Below are 23,012 nucleotides of genomic sequence, written 5' to 3'. Positions count from 1 at the left end.
TTTGCTCCATGCCAAGGTCTATTCCAGTAATGTTAACTTCTCTGACTTGCTACAAGCTTTTGCTCCATGCCAAGGTCTATTCCAGTAATGTTAACTTCTCTGACTTGCTACAAGCTTTTGCTCCATGCCAAGGTCTATTCCAGTAATGTTAACTTCCCTGACTTGCTCCATCTTTTGCTCCATGCCAAGGTCTATTCCAGTAATGTTAACTTCTCTGACTTGCTACAAGCTTTTGCTCCATGCCAAGGTCTATTCCAGTAATGTTAACTTCTCTGACTTGCTACAAGCTTTTGCTCCATGCCAAGGTCTATTCCAGTAATGTTAACTTCTCTGACTTGCTACAAGCTTTTGCTCCATGCCGAGGTCTATTCCAGTAATGTTAACTTCCCTGACTTGCTCCATCTTTTGCTCCATGCCGAGGTCTATTCCAGTAATGTTAACTTCCCTGACTTGCTCCATCTTTTGCTCCATGCCAAGGTCTATTCCAGTAATGTTAACTTCTCTGACTTGCTACAAGCTTTTGCTCCATGCCGAGGTCTATTCCAGTAATGTTAACTTCCCTGACTTGCTCCATCTTTTGCTCCATGCCGAGGTCTATTCCAGTAATGTTAACTTCCCTGACTTGCTCCATCTTTTGCTCCATGCCAAGGTCTATTCCAGTAATGTTAACTTCCCTGACTTGCTACAAGCTTTTGCTCCATGCCAAGGTCTATTCCAGTAATGTTAACTTCCCTGACTTGCTCCATCTTTTGCTCCATGCCGAGGTCTATTCCAGTAATGTTAACTTCTCTGACTTGCTCCATCTTTTGCTCCATGCCAAGGTCTATTCCAGTAATGTTAACTTCCCTGACTTGCTACAAGCTTTTGCTCCATGCCGAGGTCTATTCCAGTAATGTTAACTTCCCTGACTTGCTACAAGCTTTTGCTCCATGCCAAGGTCTATTCCAGTAATGTTAACTTCCCTGACTTGCTCCATCTTTTGCTCCATGCCGAGGTCTATTCCAGTAATGTTAACTTCTCTGACTTGCTCCATCTTTTGCTCCATGCCAAGGTCTATTCCAGTAATGTTAACTTCCCTGACTTGCTACAAGCTTTTGCTCCATGCCGAGGTCTATTCCAGTAATGTTAACTTCCCTGACTTGCTACAAGCTTTTGCTCCATGCCAAGGTCTATTCCAGTAATGTTAACTTCTCTGACTTGCTACAAGCTTTTGCTCCATGCCAAGGTCTATTCCAGTAATGTTAACTTCCCTGACTTGCTACAAGCTTTTGCTCCATGCCGAGGTCTATTCCAGTAATGTTAACTTCCCTGACTTGCTACAAGCTTTTGCTCCATGCCAAGGTCTATTCCAGTAATGTTTAAACGATTTGTTATCCATATACCCATATTATATGCTTGTCATCGGCTCCGGTTATTAGTTGTGTCTGTTTTCTGTCAGAACACTGCAAGGAGTAGGTGAACTATAATTGTAAATATGCGAATCATTGTATCTGTTACTTAAGAATCACTGTAAATATTATATGCAATCTGAATAAACGGAGGGAAAAAACTGCCATTAAGGGTGTATTACTTATTTATTATATATATATATATATATATATATATATATATATATATATATATATATATATATATATATATATATATATATATATATAATGTTCACCAGCCATAGTGAAAATTAAACTCAAAAGGAAAATTGCCTGTTCTCTTTTTATTTTTCGTTGCTCATCTCTCTATCTATCTCTCTCTTTTTCTCAGTCTTTTACAAGTTGTGTTCTGTCTTATACTTATTTCTCACTCAACCTTTCTCTCTGAAGAACAGTTTACAACTGACCACTGTCTCTAAAAACACACTATTTTGTATCTCAATACAATACATGCTAATTTACATAACAAAAACAATGGTTGTGCAAACAATAGATGGCACTTGAAAGCATTTGCCTATTACATAACATAGCAGGTGCAAAATTGTTAGACTGCTTTACTCTCTAGAACATTCTCCCCTTCCTTGAGGTACTCTACCTCAAGTATAAAAACAAAACAAATTTAATACTTTTTACTCATACATTAACCTTTTATAACATCAAGAATCTTTCTTCATTACTGCAAATATATGTAAGATACTTTTTGGAGTATTTATATCACATAATATTGAACTTATATGTAACACTCTCTGTCTACATTCAACACAAACACATGGAAACACTTTTCATAAATTATACATGTATGCTTATACGGTATGTTCATATACCAAAATTCACTGATACAAATGCAATAGATCTTGGACTGTGTACAGTCTGAAGGGAATTTATAACAGCTTCTAAGTAAAATTTACTTTACCATATAAACTTAACTTAAACTAGGATTTCCACATGACAAATCTTTGTAATGTTTCTCAAATAACCACCGTCGGCAGTTTAAATCTTCACAACTCTTACATGACCATCTGCTCCAGGGAAAACCTCTAGTACTCTTCCTAATGGCCACTGTCCCCTCACATTAAACCTACAGGAATCCCTTAGTAAAACAATATCATTTACCTTAAAGTCACGTTTTTTCTCTCTCCACTTTTTTCTAGGATTTAACGTTGGTAACCACTCTGATATCCATCTAATCTAAAAGTGTTTCATATAAGTTCCTGTACTCTTCGCCATCTTTATCTAATGTTATACTGATTACTGTCTATAACCTCTTCACTAGAAACTTTCCTCCCATTTGACCATATAAAAATGAATTGGCGTCAATGGTACCAAATCATTTACCGATGCTGATTGGTATGTTAACGGCCTAGAATTAAGTATCCCCTCAGCCCCAACTATATATATATATATATATATATATATATATATATATATATATATATATATATATATATATATATAATCCAGAACAGTGAAAAAACTTTCAGCCTCCACCGGGATTCGAACCACGGGCCTTCCGCTCTGTACGCGGACACCCTAACCACTAGGCTATGGACGCTGATTGTATGTCCAGAGGTTCGAAAACGGTAAGGAAGATCGCAATTCCACTGTAGGCGTTTGTCACTTGTATCGAACAATACTAGTTCTGTTTTTGGTGACATATTTTGACTTACTCTAGAGATCAAACATGATGCTAACCAGCTCGAAAATCATTTGTGATTCCTAAAGCCGGATCTCGAAAGAGATACTATATAGAGATACTCGAAAGAGATACTATATATATATATATATATATATACATATATATATATATATATATACATATATATATATATATATATATATATATACAGGCGCGTATCCAGGGGGGACGTTGGGGGCGCGCGCCCCCGGGTAAGAAAAAGAGGAGAGAAAAAAAAGAGAAGAAAAAAGGAAAAAAGAGGGGGAAAAAAGGAAAAAAGAGGGGGGAAAAAGAGGAGGAGGAGAGAAAGGAAGGGAAAAGAAAGAGAAGAAAGAGAGAAAAAGGAGAAAAGGAGGGAGTAGAAGATAAACGTCAAGACACCGGGAAGAGATAGCGGAACAGTGACATCATTACAGCGCTGAACCCTATTATATACACATGGCCGGGCAGCCAGTGACGGATCGAGGATTTCTGAAGGGGCGTGCGCCTCAGCCTACCCCTTACACCGACAACTCCATTTTTGACGTTTCCATTTCTCCTCTCTCACTAATGTATCTATATATATATACTATATATGGTCTATCATAACGCGTGTGTGTGTATGGACGCCTTAAACATTATTGTGCTATGAAACCAACTGTGGCTGGTCTCGAACTCGACCGGGTCGTCGGGGAACATGACGCATTTCGGGAATGGGGCGACCGCCGCCCCCCCCCCCCCGAGCATATATTTTTTATGATATCGCTAGTAAATTCGAAATAGAAAATGCTTAGATGCAACTTACAAGGCGTGGGAAGTGTCATTTCCAGCGATCTGGGAGGCATTTTCGGCCAAAATTTTCTTGTACGCTTCGCGCCAACTCGTGGTGGCGCTACGCTTAGATAGTTCGCCTACAGGCTTCGCCCCTCCCTTGGCAAATTATTCGCTACGCGTCTGTTCGAATTTGTAAAGCCAACAGAAGATATCACATCATATCAGTGAGCATGAAAATGGCGTTTCAGGATGAACAGCCTCAAAAACTGTCTATGTGTGTAGTCATAGGCGAAGGAGCCCAATTTGATTTGGGGAGCTGTAACGACTTGCCCGAAAAATATAACCAACATTTTCGAGCGCTTTTGCAATTTTGACCAGTCTGTTAGGGGTTCAAGGAGGTTTTTCTATATTGGTTGTCCATAGATGAAATTTTTGCAACATTATGGGTATGTTTTGAAGTGAGTTTAATCACGAGAAATGTGAATTTTGAAATTCTGAACGAAAAATGGGCTTAAAACCTTCAAAAGTGGGGCTGTCGGGTATTGTGGGCCGCCACGTAGAATCACCTACAAAAAGCAATGATCCACAGGAGATGGGATGAGGTTGAACATGATGTGTGACTGGTGAAAATCTTCAAAAAGGTTATGGATGGGAACAAAAACTATTGGGAAATGCTTGGTTCTCAGGCAAAAGTGTACATCTGGTTGGTCATTTTCAAGCCCGAGAAGTGTCATTTCCGGTGATCTGGGTGGTATCAAAACCAGAAATTTTCTTGTACGCTGCGCGCCAACCGATGGTGGCGCTCCGCTTAAATAGTAATTCGCGCCCCCCTGGTTAGAAAATCCTGGATACGCCACTGATATATATATATATATATATATATATATATATATATATATATATATATATATATATATATATATATATATGCGTGTGTGTGTGTAACTTGTTATATTGCTTATGATATATGGTATAACATATATTTAGCACGCTGGATTAAAACATCAAATAAGTTGCCCCCAAAATGGCTTTTAGAGTAATTTCTCTTTCTGACATATATTTTGGTTCTTGAAAATTGATAAAAGAGTATAAACTATCTGAAAATGATGCTGGCAGCTTCCAGGAGCTTCGCCCACTGAACCCCTCCCCCCCCCCGCCCCTAGGGCCTTCCTTTTTGTGGCCCATTCTCTTCCAAGCCAGTAACAAAATTGCCCCTGATCAAAAAGCCTCTTATACGTCTCATGCAACAACAACAAATACATTAAACGACTTGAATTCAGTTGAAAATTTAATATCCTGTCGTAGTAGAGACAATATTAAGGTTACCGAAGATCAACAGCGTCCAGAGAAGCGATCACAATCTTTTCCCGAACAACCGCTGTCTGTAATACAACTCAGAGCACATCCTGGGCCATAAAATCCCTTTCTGCACTCTGTAAACGAAAAGTTAATTAGAAAGAACGTTCCATCTTTATCTTTCTGCATTAGTATTTTTAACTTTGTGACTCAATTATCGGCTTATACTTAACGACTTTAATCGTTCTGAACAAAAAGTTCTCAACCGATGTACCTCTGTGATTTCATTATTAACTACACGCAATATTAAAGGAATATAGTATAGTAGACCACTTATAAAGCGCCAGTAATGCAAAAAAAAATCAACTGCGCTGTACAAAGATATTACAAGTAATCAACAAAAGCTATATAAAAATAGACAGGCCTTAGGCTAGATTTAAAATTAGCTATGAATGTTGGATCAAAGACACAGAAACCTGTCCTGAGTTATTTGAGGAGCCAGGCAGTAAGAGAGTTTATATGCAGAGCCATGGCTACAGCGGGGAAAAAATATGTCACTTTCATGATTTTGAAGAAAATACGTTATTCCCTAAATGGAGTTTAATTTGTAAAGGCCTACTAATCGACAGAATGCGATAAGTTTGAAAATCGATAATTAGAATGATAAATTGATAAATAAAGGACAAGTTGTCAATAGTTATGCCATCTTGAATTCAGACTGAGATTTGGGATTTTGTACCTTCAGTCCGAGTATTTTGATATATTTATAGTTTTAGTAAATCACATAAATATACTTACTTTTATCGCAAGCGTTGCCATGCCAACCGCTGGCACAACTACAACCATAAAGATCGCCAAAGCAGAAATGGTAGCCTTTACAATCATGGTTCCCCCAGGGCAAGTCGCTGCATGTAATTTTGTTGTCCCCATCAATGAAGTAAGGATCTATGAGAAAGGTAAAACCCGGATGTTGCTACGGTGGTCTGAAGGGACAGGCGAGTTGTAGACTTAGCGTGTACGGTGTTGGAATAACATGACAACACATTTCTTAATTATTTTTTGCTCATTGGAAAGAAACTATAACGTGGTGTGATGTGAAATCTTATTTTCGTTTGCTTTTGTTAAGTAGAAAGAAAAGGATCAGGAGGGACGTAAAGTCCCCATCAAGGACCGTATGAAGAAGCACTGAAAACAGGAACCTCAAATCTAACAAAAAACATCTAACTAACGTTAAATCATTGGCACTTTTAGAAAGGCCAACTGACTCAGTCAATTATTTCATTCGATAACAACTCTATGTGAAAAGAAATTCTTATGAACAATTAATCTAGTGGAAGCTTTCTGCAACTTCCGATAATGACCTCTATAGTGTTCCGTCCCTTGGTAAAACTGAAGTCGCTAAATGCTATAGGGTACCAGAAGCATGGACAATCCTTTACACCTGAATTAAATCCCATGAGATTTGATGTAATTTGATATTACTTGATGTGCTGTGAAATGATGTTACTTGATGTGTTGTGATAGGATGTGATGTCACATGATGTGACTTGATGTCATGCCCTTTTAGAGACTACAAATTGTATTCGTATTTATCTAGATAATGGTGAGAATGTGTTGGGTCTTTATCTAGATCTCAAGAAAGCCTTTGACACTGTCGACCACAAAATTCTCCTTGCCAAGTTATACAGTATTCGAGGTAAAGCTTTCGATGTTATGCATAGTTACTTATCTAACAGGAAGCAATTGATGTATGTTAACAGTACTTATTCTACGTGTTCCAATGTTAATATCGGTGTGCCACAGGGATCTGTTTTAGGACCGCTGTTATTCTTAATCTATGTAAACGATATTAAAAATGTTGTACCTGACGAATCCTTAAGACTTTTTGCTGATGACACAAACGTTTTTGTCCACGACAAAAACTGTACCAATATCGTGCTTAAAGCACAATCAACGTTAAGCAGTCTCAAAAAATGGTTTGATGCGAACAGACTTACCTTGCATCTTGGGAAAGCTAACTTTACTATTTTTCATGCCAAAGATAATGTTTCTCATTCGTGTCCAAAGCATTTTGTATTGAATAATACTAATATTTGTAAAACAGATTGCGTCAATTATCTTGGCCTTATGATTGATGATAAATTGTCATTCAAGCAACATATTGATGACCTTTGTAATGGCATTTTCTATCGCCTCAGGGATTCGCTCACTCCCTCTGTAGCTATTCAGCTTTACTATTCACTGGTTTGTTCTAAGATTTCTTACGGTGCTGAAATTTATGGCATGGCTAAAGCTACCATACTTAAGCCTCTACAAATCCTCCAAAATAGAATGTAAAAAACCATTACTTTTAAACATCGACGTTATCCTACCAGTACTTTGCACAAAGACCTTGGTATTCTTAAGGTCAGCGACATTCATGTTCTCAAGATGTGTTCTTTTATTTATAAGTATATCAACAATATTCTCCCCGTGTCTTTAGTGATATTGTTAATCCCTGTAATCCCGCGTATGTTCGTAACAGTACGAGGAATAATACCCATTTTTCTGTTAGCAGACATCACTCGAAACACGGTAAATTACTCTTGAACAACTACTGCTATAAAACCTGGAAAGTGCTTCCAAATGATATAAAAACTGTTAAATCTTATGTAACGTTTGAGCGAAACTAAGCCCACCTAATTGAAAACTTCCCTGACTGAGTATTGATTATCTCATGTTCATTCATACTTAGTAAAGATTCCTAAATCCTATTGGTCCATTCAGGTCAGCTGACCGTGTGGTTAATCCTGTGAGTAACGCACGGCAAAATTACGGGGCATCACTTTAATAAATCTTTGGTTATATGTAACCAAAAATGTTTTGTTTTATGATTTTTCCCCTCCACAAATGGTAGTATATGAATGAACGGGGTTAATCAACGGTCTAGCGTGCGTTACTCACATGATTAATGCACTCCGGGTGTTAATGCTATCGCTGGATGCACTCGGGCTCCGCCCTCGTGCATCGCTTGCATTATCCCCCGATCGTGCATTAATCCTGTGAGTAACGCACACTAAACCGTTGATTAACCCCTTATTTATTTATCTCTACTCTTAATTGTTACCTTCTTTCTTTGTTTTTTTTTTGTGGTTATTTTTGGTCGCTAGCTCGATAAACTACTATTGTTTTTCTAGTGTCCTGTTTATACTATACCACTTTGTTCTATTGTTCTTATGTATAGACGAAATAAATGAAATGAAATGAAAATGAAATGATGTGACGTGACGTGACTTGGTGTGATGTGACTTGATGTGATGTGATATGATGTAGAACCATCATTTTTAATACTTACCATCGACATTTTGCGCCTCGCAGATATAAGGCAAGCTTAAGGCGTCCGCGGCGTTGAACCATTTACCTATATTAACGCCACTTGAAAAAATAGCTACCCGAGGTCGTGCGTTCACTGGACCTTTGAAATATAAGATAATGGATGGAAAGAATTCATCTGTAGATCATTAAATATAGGAAAATACACTCGTTAAAACTTTCATGTAACTTCCATATACAACAAGCATGGGCTGCAAAAGTTACTATATGAATTGGTATTGCTGTTTCATAAGTTGTCATCACTAAGGGGCAATTGGAGGATTTGGGCTATGTTTACTTACGTGAAAACAATGGTCAACTATAATTAACCACCCCCCCCCTTCTTCTTTTCGTTTCGGCTGGATTTTTTTATGCCAGAGGAAAATTTTGCATAAAATACCAAGTTCACTGAAATTGAACCCTTTTTGTCATGCTCGAAAAATGAGTTCGCTAAAGCCATCATATATTAGGCCATTCATATAATACATTATGTGTGTGTTAACATGTAGTAATGTAGTAAGTTTTCCTTTTTCATCGTCGAATTAGTAGAATTTCCCCACGCCACCCAAGACCCCCTTCCTTCCCCCGGGGGGTAGGAAGCTTCCACAAAGTGTGGGGGCGCAACATCAGAGGGGCACTTTCTCATTCCACATCCACCACTCGTTATATATGCTATAAACTGATATACACACCAGCCATATTACTTAAACATATATGATGTGTTAGTATGCTATCAATACTATTTATTGAGGTTGCTACAAAAAGATATGGGATGTCATTTTAAAAATAGAATGCACAGACTAGAAGTAAATAATTCAAATAAAATATTAAAATTAACAAAGGCTTAGGATATCCAAAAGACAGTTCTTCATCAAAGGGGCACATTTTATTTGCCAGTAGGGCACATTTTGCTATTTTGGAAAAAGTGAGGGACGCTCCCCAGTGCCCCCCCCGCTCCTACCCCTGCCTCCCCACCCCAGAATTTTGAGAAGTGTTCAGTGAGATATTAAAGTTTCTGAGCGCTCAGGTAAAATGCAATGGGTTGCAATACTATTGCTTACTGAAAATCTGAACATCTGTGACCATTATCTGATTTCAGGCACTTTTGGTTGGGTGGGGGGGATCAAAATTACCTATAATAATGTTAATGACAACAGCCATGCGCTATCAGGCTAGTGCGGATTTTGCAACACTTAAACATGATGACTTTAGGCAGAATTTTTGACTCTCACAGACAAAAAAGGAAGAAAGAAAGAAATATTTGAACGCTCTTAATGTTTCTGTAGTTAATCACCTTTAAAATATTGTTGAGATCCACAACAAGCTAAATGTTGATATCATTGATTGTAATGACCTACATTTACCTGCATTCGTAATGATAGGGAGCTAATTTTGTGTATTGTTAACTGATAGCTTTTGGGGCAATTTTTGCAACAGGTCTTGCAGATATGGAAATTTTGTAGACAAACATTTATTAGCTGTTATTTCCTCATGCGGACAGTGGTGGTATCATGGTGCACGCAGCTATGCAAGGTACACCGAACTAGAAATGTTATCCCATGATCTGCAAGGTTTGGAGGTCTTCCGTCTATGGTGCGCCTAACGTGCCATAAGTCCTGAAATCGACATATGTCGAATTAAATCGACATGTGTCAGTTTCAGTACATATGTTAATGACGATTCAAGCCTAGCTATATAAGAGTATATTGGCATTGCCAAGAGTAATGATTTCCGGATAAGGCATCCTAAGCCTGCAAAGATAGAAATACTTAAACAACCAATTAAAATGCATATAAAGATACTGTTGGTCATTTTTGCTAGTTCTTCCATGGTCTGGGATTCAAATGTTTGCATTTATGCATATCGTTATGAAAACAACGTTGTCAACATAACGTTTAAGTATTCTCATTTCAACTGCTTGGATTCTGAGGCCTATGAATGTGCGTATATAACTTAATCATGGCACGAAAAGCGACATGTGACAATTTACTTCGACATATCTCGATTTTTTTCAAATTATGTCGATTTCTTCCAACCAGAGCGCTAGAAAACAACATGTGACACTAGTGTCCAATGAGAGCACGAGAAACCGGCATTTGTCATTTAATTTGACATATATTGATTTCAGGACTCATGGCACACTAGGCGTCGATTTCATCCAATGGGAGCACGAGAAACCACTGCAATCTTCTTTACGAAATATGTGATTTATTTTCTTTCTTGTCTATAACGCCGCCCACCTTATATATAAGTTGATACTTACCTGACAACCAGTTGGTATAGGATAGTGCTTCACCGCTAACCCACTGAAAACTGGTTTCACTTGGATTGTAACTGAGTCCAATGAATATTAAAAGTGACGAAGATACATCAGCCCAATTGTCCAGAAGACCTTAACGAGAAGTCATAACATGCAGGGAGAAAACCGATGGCAAGTTTTAATCATTATCGTGTGAAACGTGTCTGATGAGTCTGAAAGTATCTTTTTATGTTGATTTCAATTAAGACACTGGTTCTCATTATCGTGTAACGTGTCTGAAGAAGGGTAGGGATAAGTGTTCGGTGACGTAAAATATCTGGGTCACAAAATTATTCAAACCGAGACTGAGTTACCATATTTGCTCCATAGAGAAAAGAAGTTGCTCTCCTTTGTCAGTCCCTCACTCCCATCGCTCCTCCCGACATCCAGACAGGTTGAGCAGCGACATGCTCAGTATTTCAAAGGTAGGGTCAAGCTTGAAAATTTCCCCCGACTGATGTATGTAAGAGCGTGAACCATTATGGAATCAACGGGCCAGTGACGAATGTAGGGTTTGGAAAAAAGCAGCCTGTCATTGCCTGCAGTCTTTCAAGCCGATTCCCATCAGGATGATCATGGTCCTCCCGGGCCCCCCCCCCCCACTAAAAGCAGACGTTACGACATCAAATGGTGCATTTTAAGTCATACCTTTTCCTTCCCAAAAGAAAAAGCAATAGGGACACATCGTAATGGTTTTCCATATAGGTTAATGCTCAACTGACATTCACTTCATTGCCTTTAGACGGGAATATTTTCTTACCGACGATGAAACTGTTTTCGTTTTGACTGGTGATAGTGGCCAAATCTCCACCCATCGCTATGCAGTCTGCGCGTGCATCGGACCAGGTCAAGGCAAACGGATTGATATAGTAGAAGTCTCTAGTGTTTGGGCGATTTGTCCAAACGTTAGCTGTTTAATATTAATAGAGGAGAGTAACATTGACATAATATGCAAATTAAAAAAATGTTAGCTGTTTAATATTAATAGAGGAGAGTAACATTGACATAATATGCAAATTAATGTTCGTTCTTCTCCGAAATATTTTGACACATCAGTCACATCTGCCGTTAAAAATATGAAACTTTGTTTTGAAAAGTAAAGAACAAGAAGAAAGCAATAATGTTATGTTTATTATATTTGTAAAATATTGTATGTATTGATTGTTTTGAGAAGACGTTTCGCGCAGAGAAGATTTGCAATATTCACGTCATGAATCAAAAGTGCAACAAATATAAGTTGCAAAAAAAAAAGAAAGATAATCTATAGGCGAACATCAGTGGCGTGCACAGGATTTGAAAGGTCGGGAGAGTGCATGGCTAATTCAGAATCCCGCCTCCGACTGATTTAGAAATAAACATACCTTTTATGGTTGGGCCAGAGGAAAATCTAGGGTATCATAAAGAACGGGTGCGACCTTATAGGGCTGTTGAAGCCGACTGCCATGTAAGTTTGTCTAATAGTGCATCTGAGGCATATTTAGACTATGAATTAGGTATTGCTAATAAATACCCTTTTTGTGAGTTTGAGAAGGAGGGTTTACACTTGTAGCAGTTGTCTTAATCTCTCCGACTGAATGTAAATATCACCCGAGTCAACCCGTCTCCACCCTCCCGACTGACGATGGGGTGCTTGGCACCCGCCCCATGTGCACGTCACTGGTAAACTGGTTGTGTTTATAGCTACTTGTGTCGTGACATGCTCGACTAAGGGAATTTGTAGAATCTGCTCACACTGAAGTACAAATTACCGTTAGCAACACGCTGAACCGATCTCCAAATGGTGTCATTCGTTACAACCCAGGTTAAGGAATAATCTTTCGTTGCGGCAAGCGACTTAACTTTCAATCTTGACTCATTTGAATATTCCTAAGATGATTAGTTTGACGGAGAATATTTGAAGAAAAGAACGTCTCTCTTTAAGGTCACCCAATACAGAGCCTGCAGTCATGACACGAGATATCCAAAAGAGTTGATATACTTCCATATACACTGTTCTGTATCTGGAAATATATTCACGTGATTCCAGGATCTTACAAAGGAGGGGCGTGGCATTGTGATCGTTAAAGCCGACTGCCAATATACAAGAGGGTCTGGGAGCATAACCCTCACAAAAAGAAATGGCGTAACAACGTTATCGCGGTGCTGTGGCAGTGTGGATAAAGGCGGTGGCATTTGAAGCAATGAGGCTTAGCAATCGGGAGGTTCGATTCCCGGCCGGGCCATAGTAAGGTGGGTTTTTCATCCAAGAGCAATCTACGGTTTTCCCATCTGAAATGGTTTTCTAAATTGAAAAGATTCCAAATTTGAGTTAAAATGTTGAATTGGAAGCCACCCCGACGTGTAAGTTGTAATCCATAAACCTTGCGGGCGTCTCCCACATTTGTGGTCGCTTAAGCGTCGTAAAAATAACTGCTTATTATTATTATTATTATTATTATTATTATTATTATTATTATTATTATTATTATTATTATTATTATACTTTTGAATTTTGTACAAGGTGGGAAAAAAGACGAGTGTACCCATATCGCCCGAAATTAGTCAAAGGATCGATATACTTACGCCACTGACATGATGTACCGATGAAAAATGGTGGACATAGGCAAAAACCAGTTGTATCACAGACTCCTCCGTTACGACAACTTATTGGGCACGACGAACTACATGGACTATTTGACTGCGCGGAGTATCGCCCTCTCGGACATTCTAGAAATAAGGGTTAAAAATAAAACGACCTTTATAAACTGTTATATAATACCATTGGATTCAACGCGGAAATCGCGACCCTTTTTTAGGGTCGCTTAAAAATTCAGAAGAAAAGGCAAATTGTGCTGAAGGAAGATAGAAAAGTCTTGAAAATGAAGTAATTCAAAAGTTTCAAAATATTTCACCATTTTGAAACTAATCACTCTTGATAAGATCAAGAACATCAGACACTGGACGGGTCGCCAAGATGACGAAGGTGGATAAGTTGGAATATAGAACGACCTAATAAACGACCGTTAAAGATGGGGAGTCTGAAATAGTGCATAACACTATAGGCTCATCATGATATAGCAGAGTCAGTCCGTACTCGTATCATGTCATATTGCCTTTATTACTTTTCATTGTCGTTTTGTACTCGGTGAAATCTAGCTCAAACATTCTTGCAAGTTAACATACGGTACTAGCGCAAACAGACTTGAACTCGTGCTCATACCCAAAGGAACTCCACAGATAAGTGGCGGAGCGTCCATATAGTCAGATGGGGCGGATGCCCCCCCCCCCCGACGGACTCAAATGGACTGCTGGCGCCCTTTTCAGCTTTTTACCACTTTTGACTTATTCGCGATTATTGACTTTTTATTGCGCTCTCAAATACCTAATGGCATTTGTCACATTTTGTTGGTATCTTTACTCAAAAAATTCTGTACGCTCCGCGCCAACCTGTGGTGGCGCTCCGCTTAGATAGTGTCGAAAGCGCCCCTACAGACCATTCTCGCCCCTTCTGACCAATACCCCTCATACCACAGATACTCGTACTTATCATTCTTGGTCTCGTACTTTGCAAGTCTGCTACATAGCCTATCCATGATAAAAAATTATGCATAAGGTACAAATGAAGAATGTCCGGCATAACAAACATGTGTATGCGCAAACGAGCCCCGCAGTGAAGGTGAGGGGGAGGTGTGATGACGAACATGATAGTCTACATACAAAGCGTGATAAGTACTATCAACCAACAAAGATTTGCAATGCTTTACAATGCGTGATACAGTAAAGTCTAAACCTACCGTATATTTCCCTCTATAATCGTATGCGGCTCCTGATGCATTGTTATCTTAAAAGGCATAACAATTCTTAAACGCTGATCGGTGCGCACCACGCTCGGAAAACAGAATGTCACTCATAATTTGCCCTATGCTACATTGCGGAGGCCGTATTGTATGCATATATTTGAGCTGAAATCCATGCACTTAATTGGCAATAGAAAAGTTGTTTTGCCTAAAAAAATTGCGACTGTCTGTTTTGTTTAGGTTTCTTCTATGGATTGAGTTATTAATTCTGACGGATTCCAAGCCAGTGAAAATTGGTTGAACATATCCCTTAGTGTTTAGTACTACAACACCCTTTCTAAACGTGGAAAAACTCATTGCAGTTTAACGTTAACTTGAACGTGAATGTAACCCCGTCAGTGGCGGCGGAACCGGGGGGGCTTGGGGGGCTCAGCCCCCCCAATAAAAAAGTTGAGGGGGCAAATGCATGATAAGCCCCCCCAATATTTACCAAGGCTCCGAAACGTACATCTGCCCATTTTTCAATGCATACTTGTCGATCTGTCCGATGCACATGTATACTCTATAGGTGTAATCATTTTAGTAATTGCTGGGGACCCGCGGCCCGTCCCTTGGCTATAGACCACATTGTCACCCCAACCGCGTCTTCACGTCCCGTGAAAAGTGGAAGCAGTGAGTGTGAGTACCGGTAGCGTAACACAACTTCGTCTTAGGCCAATGACTTGCCTCATTTCAGCCAGTTCTCCAACACCCCCTTACTTAGTGGTGGATCGAGCGTCCATATATACAGTCAGGGGCGGATGCCCCCCCCCCCCCTGACGGACTCAAATGGACTGCTGGCGCCCTTTTCAGCTTTTCACTACTTTTTACTTATTCGCGATTTTTGACTATTTTATTGCGCTCTCATATACCTATTAACATTTGTCATATTCTGTCGGTGTAATTTCCGACAAAATGGCGACGACACCTATTTATTCTCCGTTTATCTGCAAATTAGCAAGGCCCCGGAAAGGGTCATTTCCTGCAATCTCGGGAGTATCTTTTTACAACAATTTTCTGTACGCTCCGCGCCAACCTGTGGTGGCGCTCCGCTTAGATAGTGTCGAAAGCGCCCCTACAGACCATTCTTGCTACCCCCCCCCGGCCAATACCCCTAGCTCCGCCACTGCCGTTACTACACTCAAAAACGTCTTTGCGAGTACACTACGAGTAATAGCTACTCTCTTAAAACACGATCGAATATACAAATTACAATGTTTTTACAGACTTTACGTGCAATCTGAGAAATTGCAGGCTTGAGACCCATATTTTAGGGCCAGGTATTCGCAGCATAAAACACTCGGGAAGTGCCGTTTCCGGCCATCTGGGGGTTTGAAAAAACCCAAAATTTTCTTGTACGCTCCGCGCCAACCGATGGTGGCGCTCCGCTTAGATAGTCTCCACACATTAGCCCCCCCCCCAATAATTTTTCCGTTCCGCCGCGCCTGAACCCCGTGATTGTATATCTGAGCTTGGTCATTTCTTCGACAAAGTTGGAGCGTTTTCTGTGTTGAATTGCTATGTATCACCGCTTCACCTAAGGGCTAAATAGTTCATTTCGTTAAGAACACAGGACTTCTTGTCTTACTGTCCTTCGGTCTAATCCCATTCTTGTAATGATAAAAAACTTCAAAATGTTTATAATTTCCCGTTTTCCAATCTTAATTTATTACATACGTATAAAGCTTGGTAGAACGTGATATATGAAGATTCTCTTTAAATTCATGAATGGCGTAGCACTGGTGTGGTTTCACTAAGTTCAATAGACTCTATTATAATTAGCCTGTCATAAATTATTCATGTTTGAATACTCAATATCAATTTGTGAACAATCAATTACATATACTGTGAATATAATATGAAGGCCTATAACTGACATTTGTGCACCCGTGTAAACGTGACAAATAGAAAAAAGATAACTTTACAGTTTATTGCGAAAAGCTTTGTGCAACCATGTCAGTTTTGTTACCTTCCCTATTTAGAGACAGATGTACCTCACCAATCATGTCATAAATTGTCTGCAGCATACTTACACAGCTGTAAAATCGATCACGATACATACATACTATACACAGTAGATTGCAATTTTCGTTACCGCCCTACCACACTTTGCCCTCTTCTCCATTTTGTCCTACTTTGCGCCACACGTCATTTCTGTACTATCAGAACATGTCCAAACATTGCGTGCAACAGCCAACAAACTTACCTGAAACTATGATCTCAATATTTACTGCCCAGCCTCTTGCTCGTCGTTCCATCCTCCTGTAGATTTCATAAACACCTGCACTGCCTTTAACGTTTGTTAATGTCAAGGTTGGCCCAGTATTGCTTAGTCTCGCTTTTCCTTTCTTCCATTTGATCTTCGTCTTTGATCCAAACGGCTTTACACCAAAGGTTAGTGGGTTTTCGAGTTTGGCTGGATCCGTAGTGTCAGGGTATACTACAATGGTGTAGACACCGTCCGTTGCTAATTGAGCTGTAAAGTACAGGAATAGAACGCGAAGATGAGGTTATAATTTTGGTAATTAGGCTGTTACGTACAGAAACAGGTAAGGGACTTTCAGATTGTTCATAATTATGAAAGCGATTTTCAAAATGATATAATCTTCTTTTAATATGAGGTTATATTTGAACCGAATCCAGCGTCTTTCAAGGATAAATATTCACTTAGCTTGAGAAGTTAAATACTGTAACCGTGCTACCAGCCACATGAAGCCACAAGCTGGATGTATGGATTAAGTTAAGCTGGATGAATGGATTTAGTTAAGCTGGATGTGTGGATTAAGTTAAGCTGGATGTGTGGATTAAGTTAAGCTAGATGTGTGGATTAAGTTAAGCTAGATGTGTGGATTAAGTAAAGCTGGATGTGTGGATTAAGTTAAGCTGGATGTTGGATTAAGTTAAGCTGGATGTATGGATTTAGTTAAGCTGGATGTGTGGATTAAGTTAAGCTGGATGTTGGATTAAGTTAAGCTGGATGTATGGATTTAGTTAAGCTGGATGTGTGGATTAAGTTAAGCTGGATGTGTGGATTAAGTTAAGCTGGATGTGTGGATTAAGTAAAGCTGGATGTGTGGATTAAGTTAAGCTGGATGTATGGATTAAGTAAAGCTGGATGTGTGGATTTAGTTAAGCTGGATGTGTGGATTAAGTTAAGCTAGATGTGTGGATTAAGTAAAGCTGGATGTGTGGATTAAGTAAAGCTGGATGTGTGGATAAAAAGGAACAAAAGATCGGTGAGTAAAGTTTATCTAAAGTTACTTAACAGGTGCTTTCTTCTGTGCCTACAACCACTGGCAAGTTGTACTAGCTGTCAAGTATTGTTTATTGTGTGCATGGGTTCTCCATGTCAGGGCGTATGGTACATTGCTATCAATTAATGTAAATATTGGCTTAGAATTGATTATCCTGTCTCAGGGGGTCAATCCGATTTGAAACGTAAGGGGGACGTAATCGATTCGAGTACTCCGGCCGTAAGTACTATCTAAGCGGAGCGCCACCATCGGTTGGCGCGCAGCGTAGCAAGAAAATTTCAGATGTCAATACCATCTAGTTGCGTGATTTCGGGAGAAAGTTACAAATTCGTCACTCAGGAAATATGCAATAAATTTCATTCGGCCTTAATTTTGGGTGCATTATTTCTTTTATTAGTGATTCCAATTGATATGAACATTAGAACCCAGTACAAGTTGACAAATGATGCGGCGAACTGGAAACCCCAGCCCCATTTTGCCTTATGTTTCAGGATAGAATCCCCTAATTTGTTCGAACCCATGACAACTAACAATCTGTGAATAAATTTACTTCGAAATGGACACATTATATTGCACCAAGTCGGTCAAGGAATGACCCCAGGGCCTCAGATATAGGCCTATAAGAAAGATGTTCCAAAATGTCCCGGACATATAGACGAAGGAAGCTATCCGCCGCGACTGCATGTGAGTTTATCGACTTGCCGTCCTGGGAGTCATACCACAAAATGGTGCATTTCCCCATACGCCATTATTAATAATTTAAATAACTAACTAATTAGGGACAGTCCAGATCCGAGTTCGTATAGTGATCTTAGCGCAAATTTGGCCAAAAGTCGTCATACACCAGCATGTTAAACCACCAATGACTTGTAATGCCCCCGTGACACTTCCAATGGGACTGTGTTAGTTTAAATGTTTTTCTAGATCTACGAGAATACATTTCTATGATTCCTGAGATGTGTAAGCCCTAACCAAACAGAGCCACGACACTACTCTTTTTACAAATGTGTGTGTGTGTGGGGGGGGGGGGGGAATTTGATAGTGTGTCCTCCACCCATCGAAATGTGGGGGCGTGTCCCCCGTCACCCCCCCCCCCCCAGGATTAACGCACATGTCCCGTCTTGTTACTATAACTTGGTATATTACTCCGGATGATAGGTAGTTTCCTTCAAGAGGACATGGTTTGCTTTTTCGGCAGTTGCAGTTTGGTGTGCCTTGTGCGGGATGTACAATGTTCAGAATAGATTTGTTATGGGCGAGCTAATCTAGTGTACGTTGGGAATATACAACTGCTGGTAATCTTGGTGGTGTTGTGGTTCAATGTTTTTGTGGTGCCAGGTGGAAAACATTTATCTAGTAAACTAAAGAACTTCTTCCCAAGCTGTGATGCTACATTGTCGCTGTATGGTGGGTTAAACATGTGATGTGGCGTTTTCTGTTACGTTTTCTGCTTTGGTTGTTATTATTGTGGAGTGGTGGATTATATTTCATGTGGTATAGTTGTATGTACTCTTCTTGAGTGCTTCCTGGTAAGGTGGTGCTGCTTCATTAAATACATTTCGTTGGATGATATGATGGTCAAGAGTCTGTTGATACTCTCTGGTTTCTTATTCATTATAGAAAACGGATGCTTGCTCTCTCTTGATCAGTGTACAGTTTGGGACTCAGGAGTGTAGCGGAACTTGTCCATCTATACGAAACAACTTTCTATCAATAAAATGTGCAACTAGATTTTACTGCACAGTATTATAAAATATAATTTGCTTTGAATAAATAATAAACGTCTTTTAAATATTTGAAGTGAATTGTCATACTTGTATAGCTTTATTTCTGGAATTCATTTCTTTGTATATATTGGAGGAGGTGGAATGTGCATGAAGAAACTGTTTTCTCTCAAGCAAACTGCTTGGAATTTCTATTTTGGGTGTTGGGTGGTGTTGGGCGGGACTCTGTCTGGATGTATAAGTGTTATACAGAACCACATCGCTTTCAATTATTGCGGTGACTTACATGTTATAGGCTTCACAAAGGAATTAATCCTCGTTTCAGCACCGCCAATCGTGGCAGTCCACCGGTACACACCGTACCGATTACCGCGGTGTTTGTCACCAGAGCGAATAGTCAGATAGCATCCGAATTGAAGATCATCCCTGGCTCTGACGAGATTTTGACTCTGCACGTTGACTGTAAACTTGCCATCTGACTTGTATGTTTTAATGGTCCCTAGTGCGGTGGGGTCAGAAGTTACTGCATACATAAAGAGTAGGTCGGCATGGCGTCCCAGTTCAGCTTTGTTGGTGACAATAAAAAATTTCGACGCTATGGAATTAGAAAAAGGGTTAGGTCAAATCAAGATTTCATATGGATATTAAGCAGAAGTTTAGTACATTGTCACCCATTCCACCCACTCCCCAACCGAAACCCTCACCCCATGAACCCCGAAAAAAAGTGTTCTTTCGATTACGGTCTGGTCAGTAATTTATTTAAGAATTTGTATTTTGAGGCAAAACTTGTTATCTCTATTTCCCGCACTCCGGCGTACATTTAAAAACAATAACAGGCGTTTAGGTATCAAACAACCAATTTGCAGGTATTTAGGTATCAAACAACCAAGTTGCAGGCGCTTAGGTATCAAACAACCAAGTTGCAGGTGTTTAGGTATCAAACAACCAAGTTGCAGGTGTTTAGGTATCAAACAACCAAGTTGCAGGTATTTAGGTATCAAACAACCAATTTGCAGGTGTTTAGGTATCAAACAACCAAGGTGCAGGTGTTTAGGTATCAAACAACTAAGGTGCAGGTGGTTAGGTATGAAACAACCAACTTGCAGGTGTTTTTGGTATGAAACAACAAAGTTGCAGGGTTTCATATTTTTCTTCTACTGATTATCGACAGTATTGTTTGTGAATGAACGTGTGTGTATGACATTATCTGAGTGTTTTATAAATAAATCAACGAAACGTTAATATTCAAGAGAGAGTAGGGACTAACGTTGTACTATTATAACACTACAATGTAAAACAATAAAAGTAAAAAATAAACTCAAGTAAACTAAAGTAAGAGCAACGAATGACTGAGAAGTTTTGATAAGACAGTTTTCGAAATGGTTTCAATCATATCTCACAGACAGATCACAATATGTTAAAATTAATTATCATTGCTCAGCTCCAACCAAGGTGGTGTACCCCAGGGATCTGTCCTTGGGCCGTTGCTGTTTCCTTATACACTGGCCCACTCGGACAAAATATTCAGAACTACGATGTACAATATCATTTCTATGCAGATGACTCACAATTTTACATTCCGTTCAGTCCAAATCAAGTTGAGGCCACTAACACACTGCGTCGCCTAGAATCATGCATTGATGACATTGGACTTTGGATGACGCAAAATTTCTTAAAATTAAACGATGGCAAATCTGAATTCATTGTTTTTGGATCAAGACAGCAGCGTGAAAAGGTAAAAATTCCTCACCTTCGTATTGGTACCACAAACATAACTACCTCAACAAAAGTGCGGAATCTGGGTACCATATTTGAGAGAATTACACTGGCTCCCGATCAAAGACCGAATGATATTTAAAATATAAATTTTAAGTTTGAATATATCCCAATATTTTTTGTTAGAACTTCGCCATTCTACTTGTCAGAACTTCTGCAACCATATCACGCAAATCGCAATTTCATGAGATCACACAATAAATTACTTCTGTGTGAAAATCGCTCAAATCGATCATGGGGCAAAAGAGCTTTTGCTGCTGCTGCCCCATTTCCGTGGAACAGTCTTCCGGAACATGTAAAACACAGTCCATCTCTTGCTTCTTTTAAACGCTCTCTCAAGACTCATCTGATGAAAACTGTTTAATTAATTGTCCACTGTTGCCCATTTTTGCTTGCATTTTTGTCTTGTACTTTGTTTATTGTTTTTTGTTTTGCTGTCGCACTGTTTGTGTCACTGCGCCATGAACGTCTTTTTTGACGGGTACTGGCGAATTATAAATGTCCATTATTATTATCAGTATTATTATTATTTAGAAAGGTTAAGTCGGACTGAGTTCGATTCCGTAAAACTCGCTCATAGACTTTCAGCTACATATATATGCAACCTAGCGTAGCACTGGTAGACTGAAATTCAAACACATTGGATTTTATTGTGCCCACTTGTTAAAATCTATAACCTTCCGTTAAAGTCGCTTTAAAAATATCACTGAGATCTTGAATAACCACTCACCCTGTATACCAACCGCCAACAGGATGAACTTGATGATCACCGATAAGGTAGCCATGTTGCCCAAATGACGGCCCAGTGGATGCCCTTAAGCTTCTTTACTTGAGTAGCCGTTCTTTTTAACCAGACCAGTTGGTGCCAAGCTTTGAATACACCTGTATGCAAAATGTCGAACTACCTGTAAATTATATTGATTGTGTTGGCAAAGTTTTCAAAATAATATTTGATAATGTATTGATATTGGCTAGTAATGTCAACAAAAGGTTGTTGAAATCAATTTGACAAAGACAGCCTACATTCTCACCTTTTCGTGCAGGAGTAATAGTCGACTGTTTTACTTGACAAACGCCGCGATTAACCTGAATCCTTTTCGTGCAGGAGTAAATAGTCAACTGTTTGACTTGAAACACGCCGCGATTAACCAGAATTTGAAGTAGACCACAATTCCAAAATGGCTCCCAACTGTTTGGAGCCGTGGGAGCACTAATTAATTATACACTGGAATTAATTGAGAAAATATATAACTCAAATCTATTGATCCATAACCAGGTTAAATATTGTTCCACTGAATGCACATATCATTTCTATACTACAATTCACCTCTTTTCAAAATCAAACAAAGGAATCATTCATGCAATCTTACCATTTTGTAATTTATAATTGTGGCCTGTTTTTTAAATCGATACCGGTATGTAGATTTTAACAGATGCTTTAATATGTAGTTTACATATAGGGACGCTGTTGGTTTATACAATTTATGTAGATTAAATAGTAATGCATTTCATGCGATCATAATATACAGCCGACGGTGCCTATAGACTGGACATGAGTCACAAGTCCAAGTTATTCCTCAGTCTTTGGTTCCCTTCGTAACCTCTCATTCGTTACATTTCTAATAGCTACATAACTAAT

The 23,012-nt window shown here is 39.2% G+C and overlaps 1 protein-coding gene across 2 annotated transcripts; it reads right to left on the bottom strand.

Annotated features, from left to right (window-relative positions):
• Positions 1 to 1,062: 1,062 nt before the first annotated feature.
• Positions 1,063 to 22,611, bottom strand: LOC139975295 (uncharacterized). 2 transcript variants are annotated; one of them, XM_071983110.1, is made up of 10 exons: positions 22,405 to 22,611; positions 22,104 to 22,255; positions 19,884 to 20,192; positions 16,826 to 17,095; positions 13,367 to 13,510; positions 11,565 to 11,714; positions 10,769 to 10,897; positions 8,489 to 8,608; positions 5,953 to 6,099; positions 1,063 to 5,291 (listed from the first exon to the last, which is right to left on the bottom strand). In XM_071983110.1, the coding sequence occupies exons 2-10, from the start codon at positions 22,156 to 22,158 to the stop codon at positions 5,191 to 5,193; spliced, it is 1,425 nt and encodes a 474-aa protein (XP_071839211.1). In that variant the 5' UTR covers positions 22,159 to 22,255; positions 22,405 to 22,611; the 3' UTR covers positions 1,063 to 5,190. The 2 variants fall into 2 exon arrangements, with proteins under 2 accessions (XP_071839211.1, XP_071839212.1); XM_071983111.1 differs by lacking the exon at positions 22,405 to 22,611 and having other exon boundaries at positions 22,104 to 22,398.
• Between the last annotated feature and the right edge of the window lie 401 nt (positions 22,612 to 23,012).

Source organism: Apostichopus japonicus, chromosome 10, assembly GCF_037975245.1.
Source record: "Apostichopus japonicus isolate 1M-3 chromosome 10, ASM3797524v1, whole genome shotgun sequence".
NCBI classification, from domain to species: domain Eukaryota; kingdom Metazoa; phylum Echinodermata; class Holothuroidea; order Aspidochirotida; family Stichopodidae; genus Apostichopus; species Apostichopus japonicus.
Note: the sequence above shows the minus strand (reverse complement) of the source record. Positions and strands in the feature narration are given on the sequence as shown.

Bases quoted from the DNA above. Each gene is read 5' to 3' on its own strand.
- LOC139975295 (XM_071983110.1), bottom strand. From the start codon at position 22,158: ATGGCTACCTTATCGGTGATCATCAAGTTCATCCTGTTGGCGGTTGGT. The intron at 11,715-13,366 runs GTAAGTATATCG...AATATTAAACAG, and splicing joins CGGTACATCATGTCAGTGGC to CTAACGTTTGGACAAATCGC. The intron at 6,100-8,488 runs GTAAGTATTAAA...CCTTTCTCATAG, and splicing joins CGAGGCGCAAAATGTCGATG to ATCCTTACTTCATTGATGGG.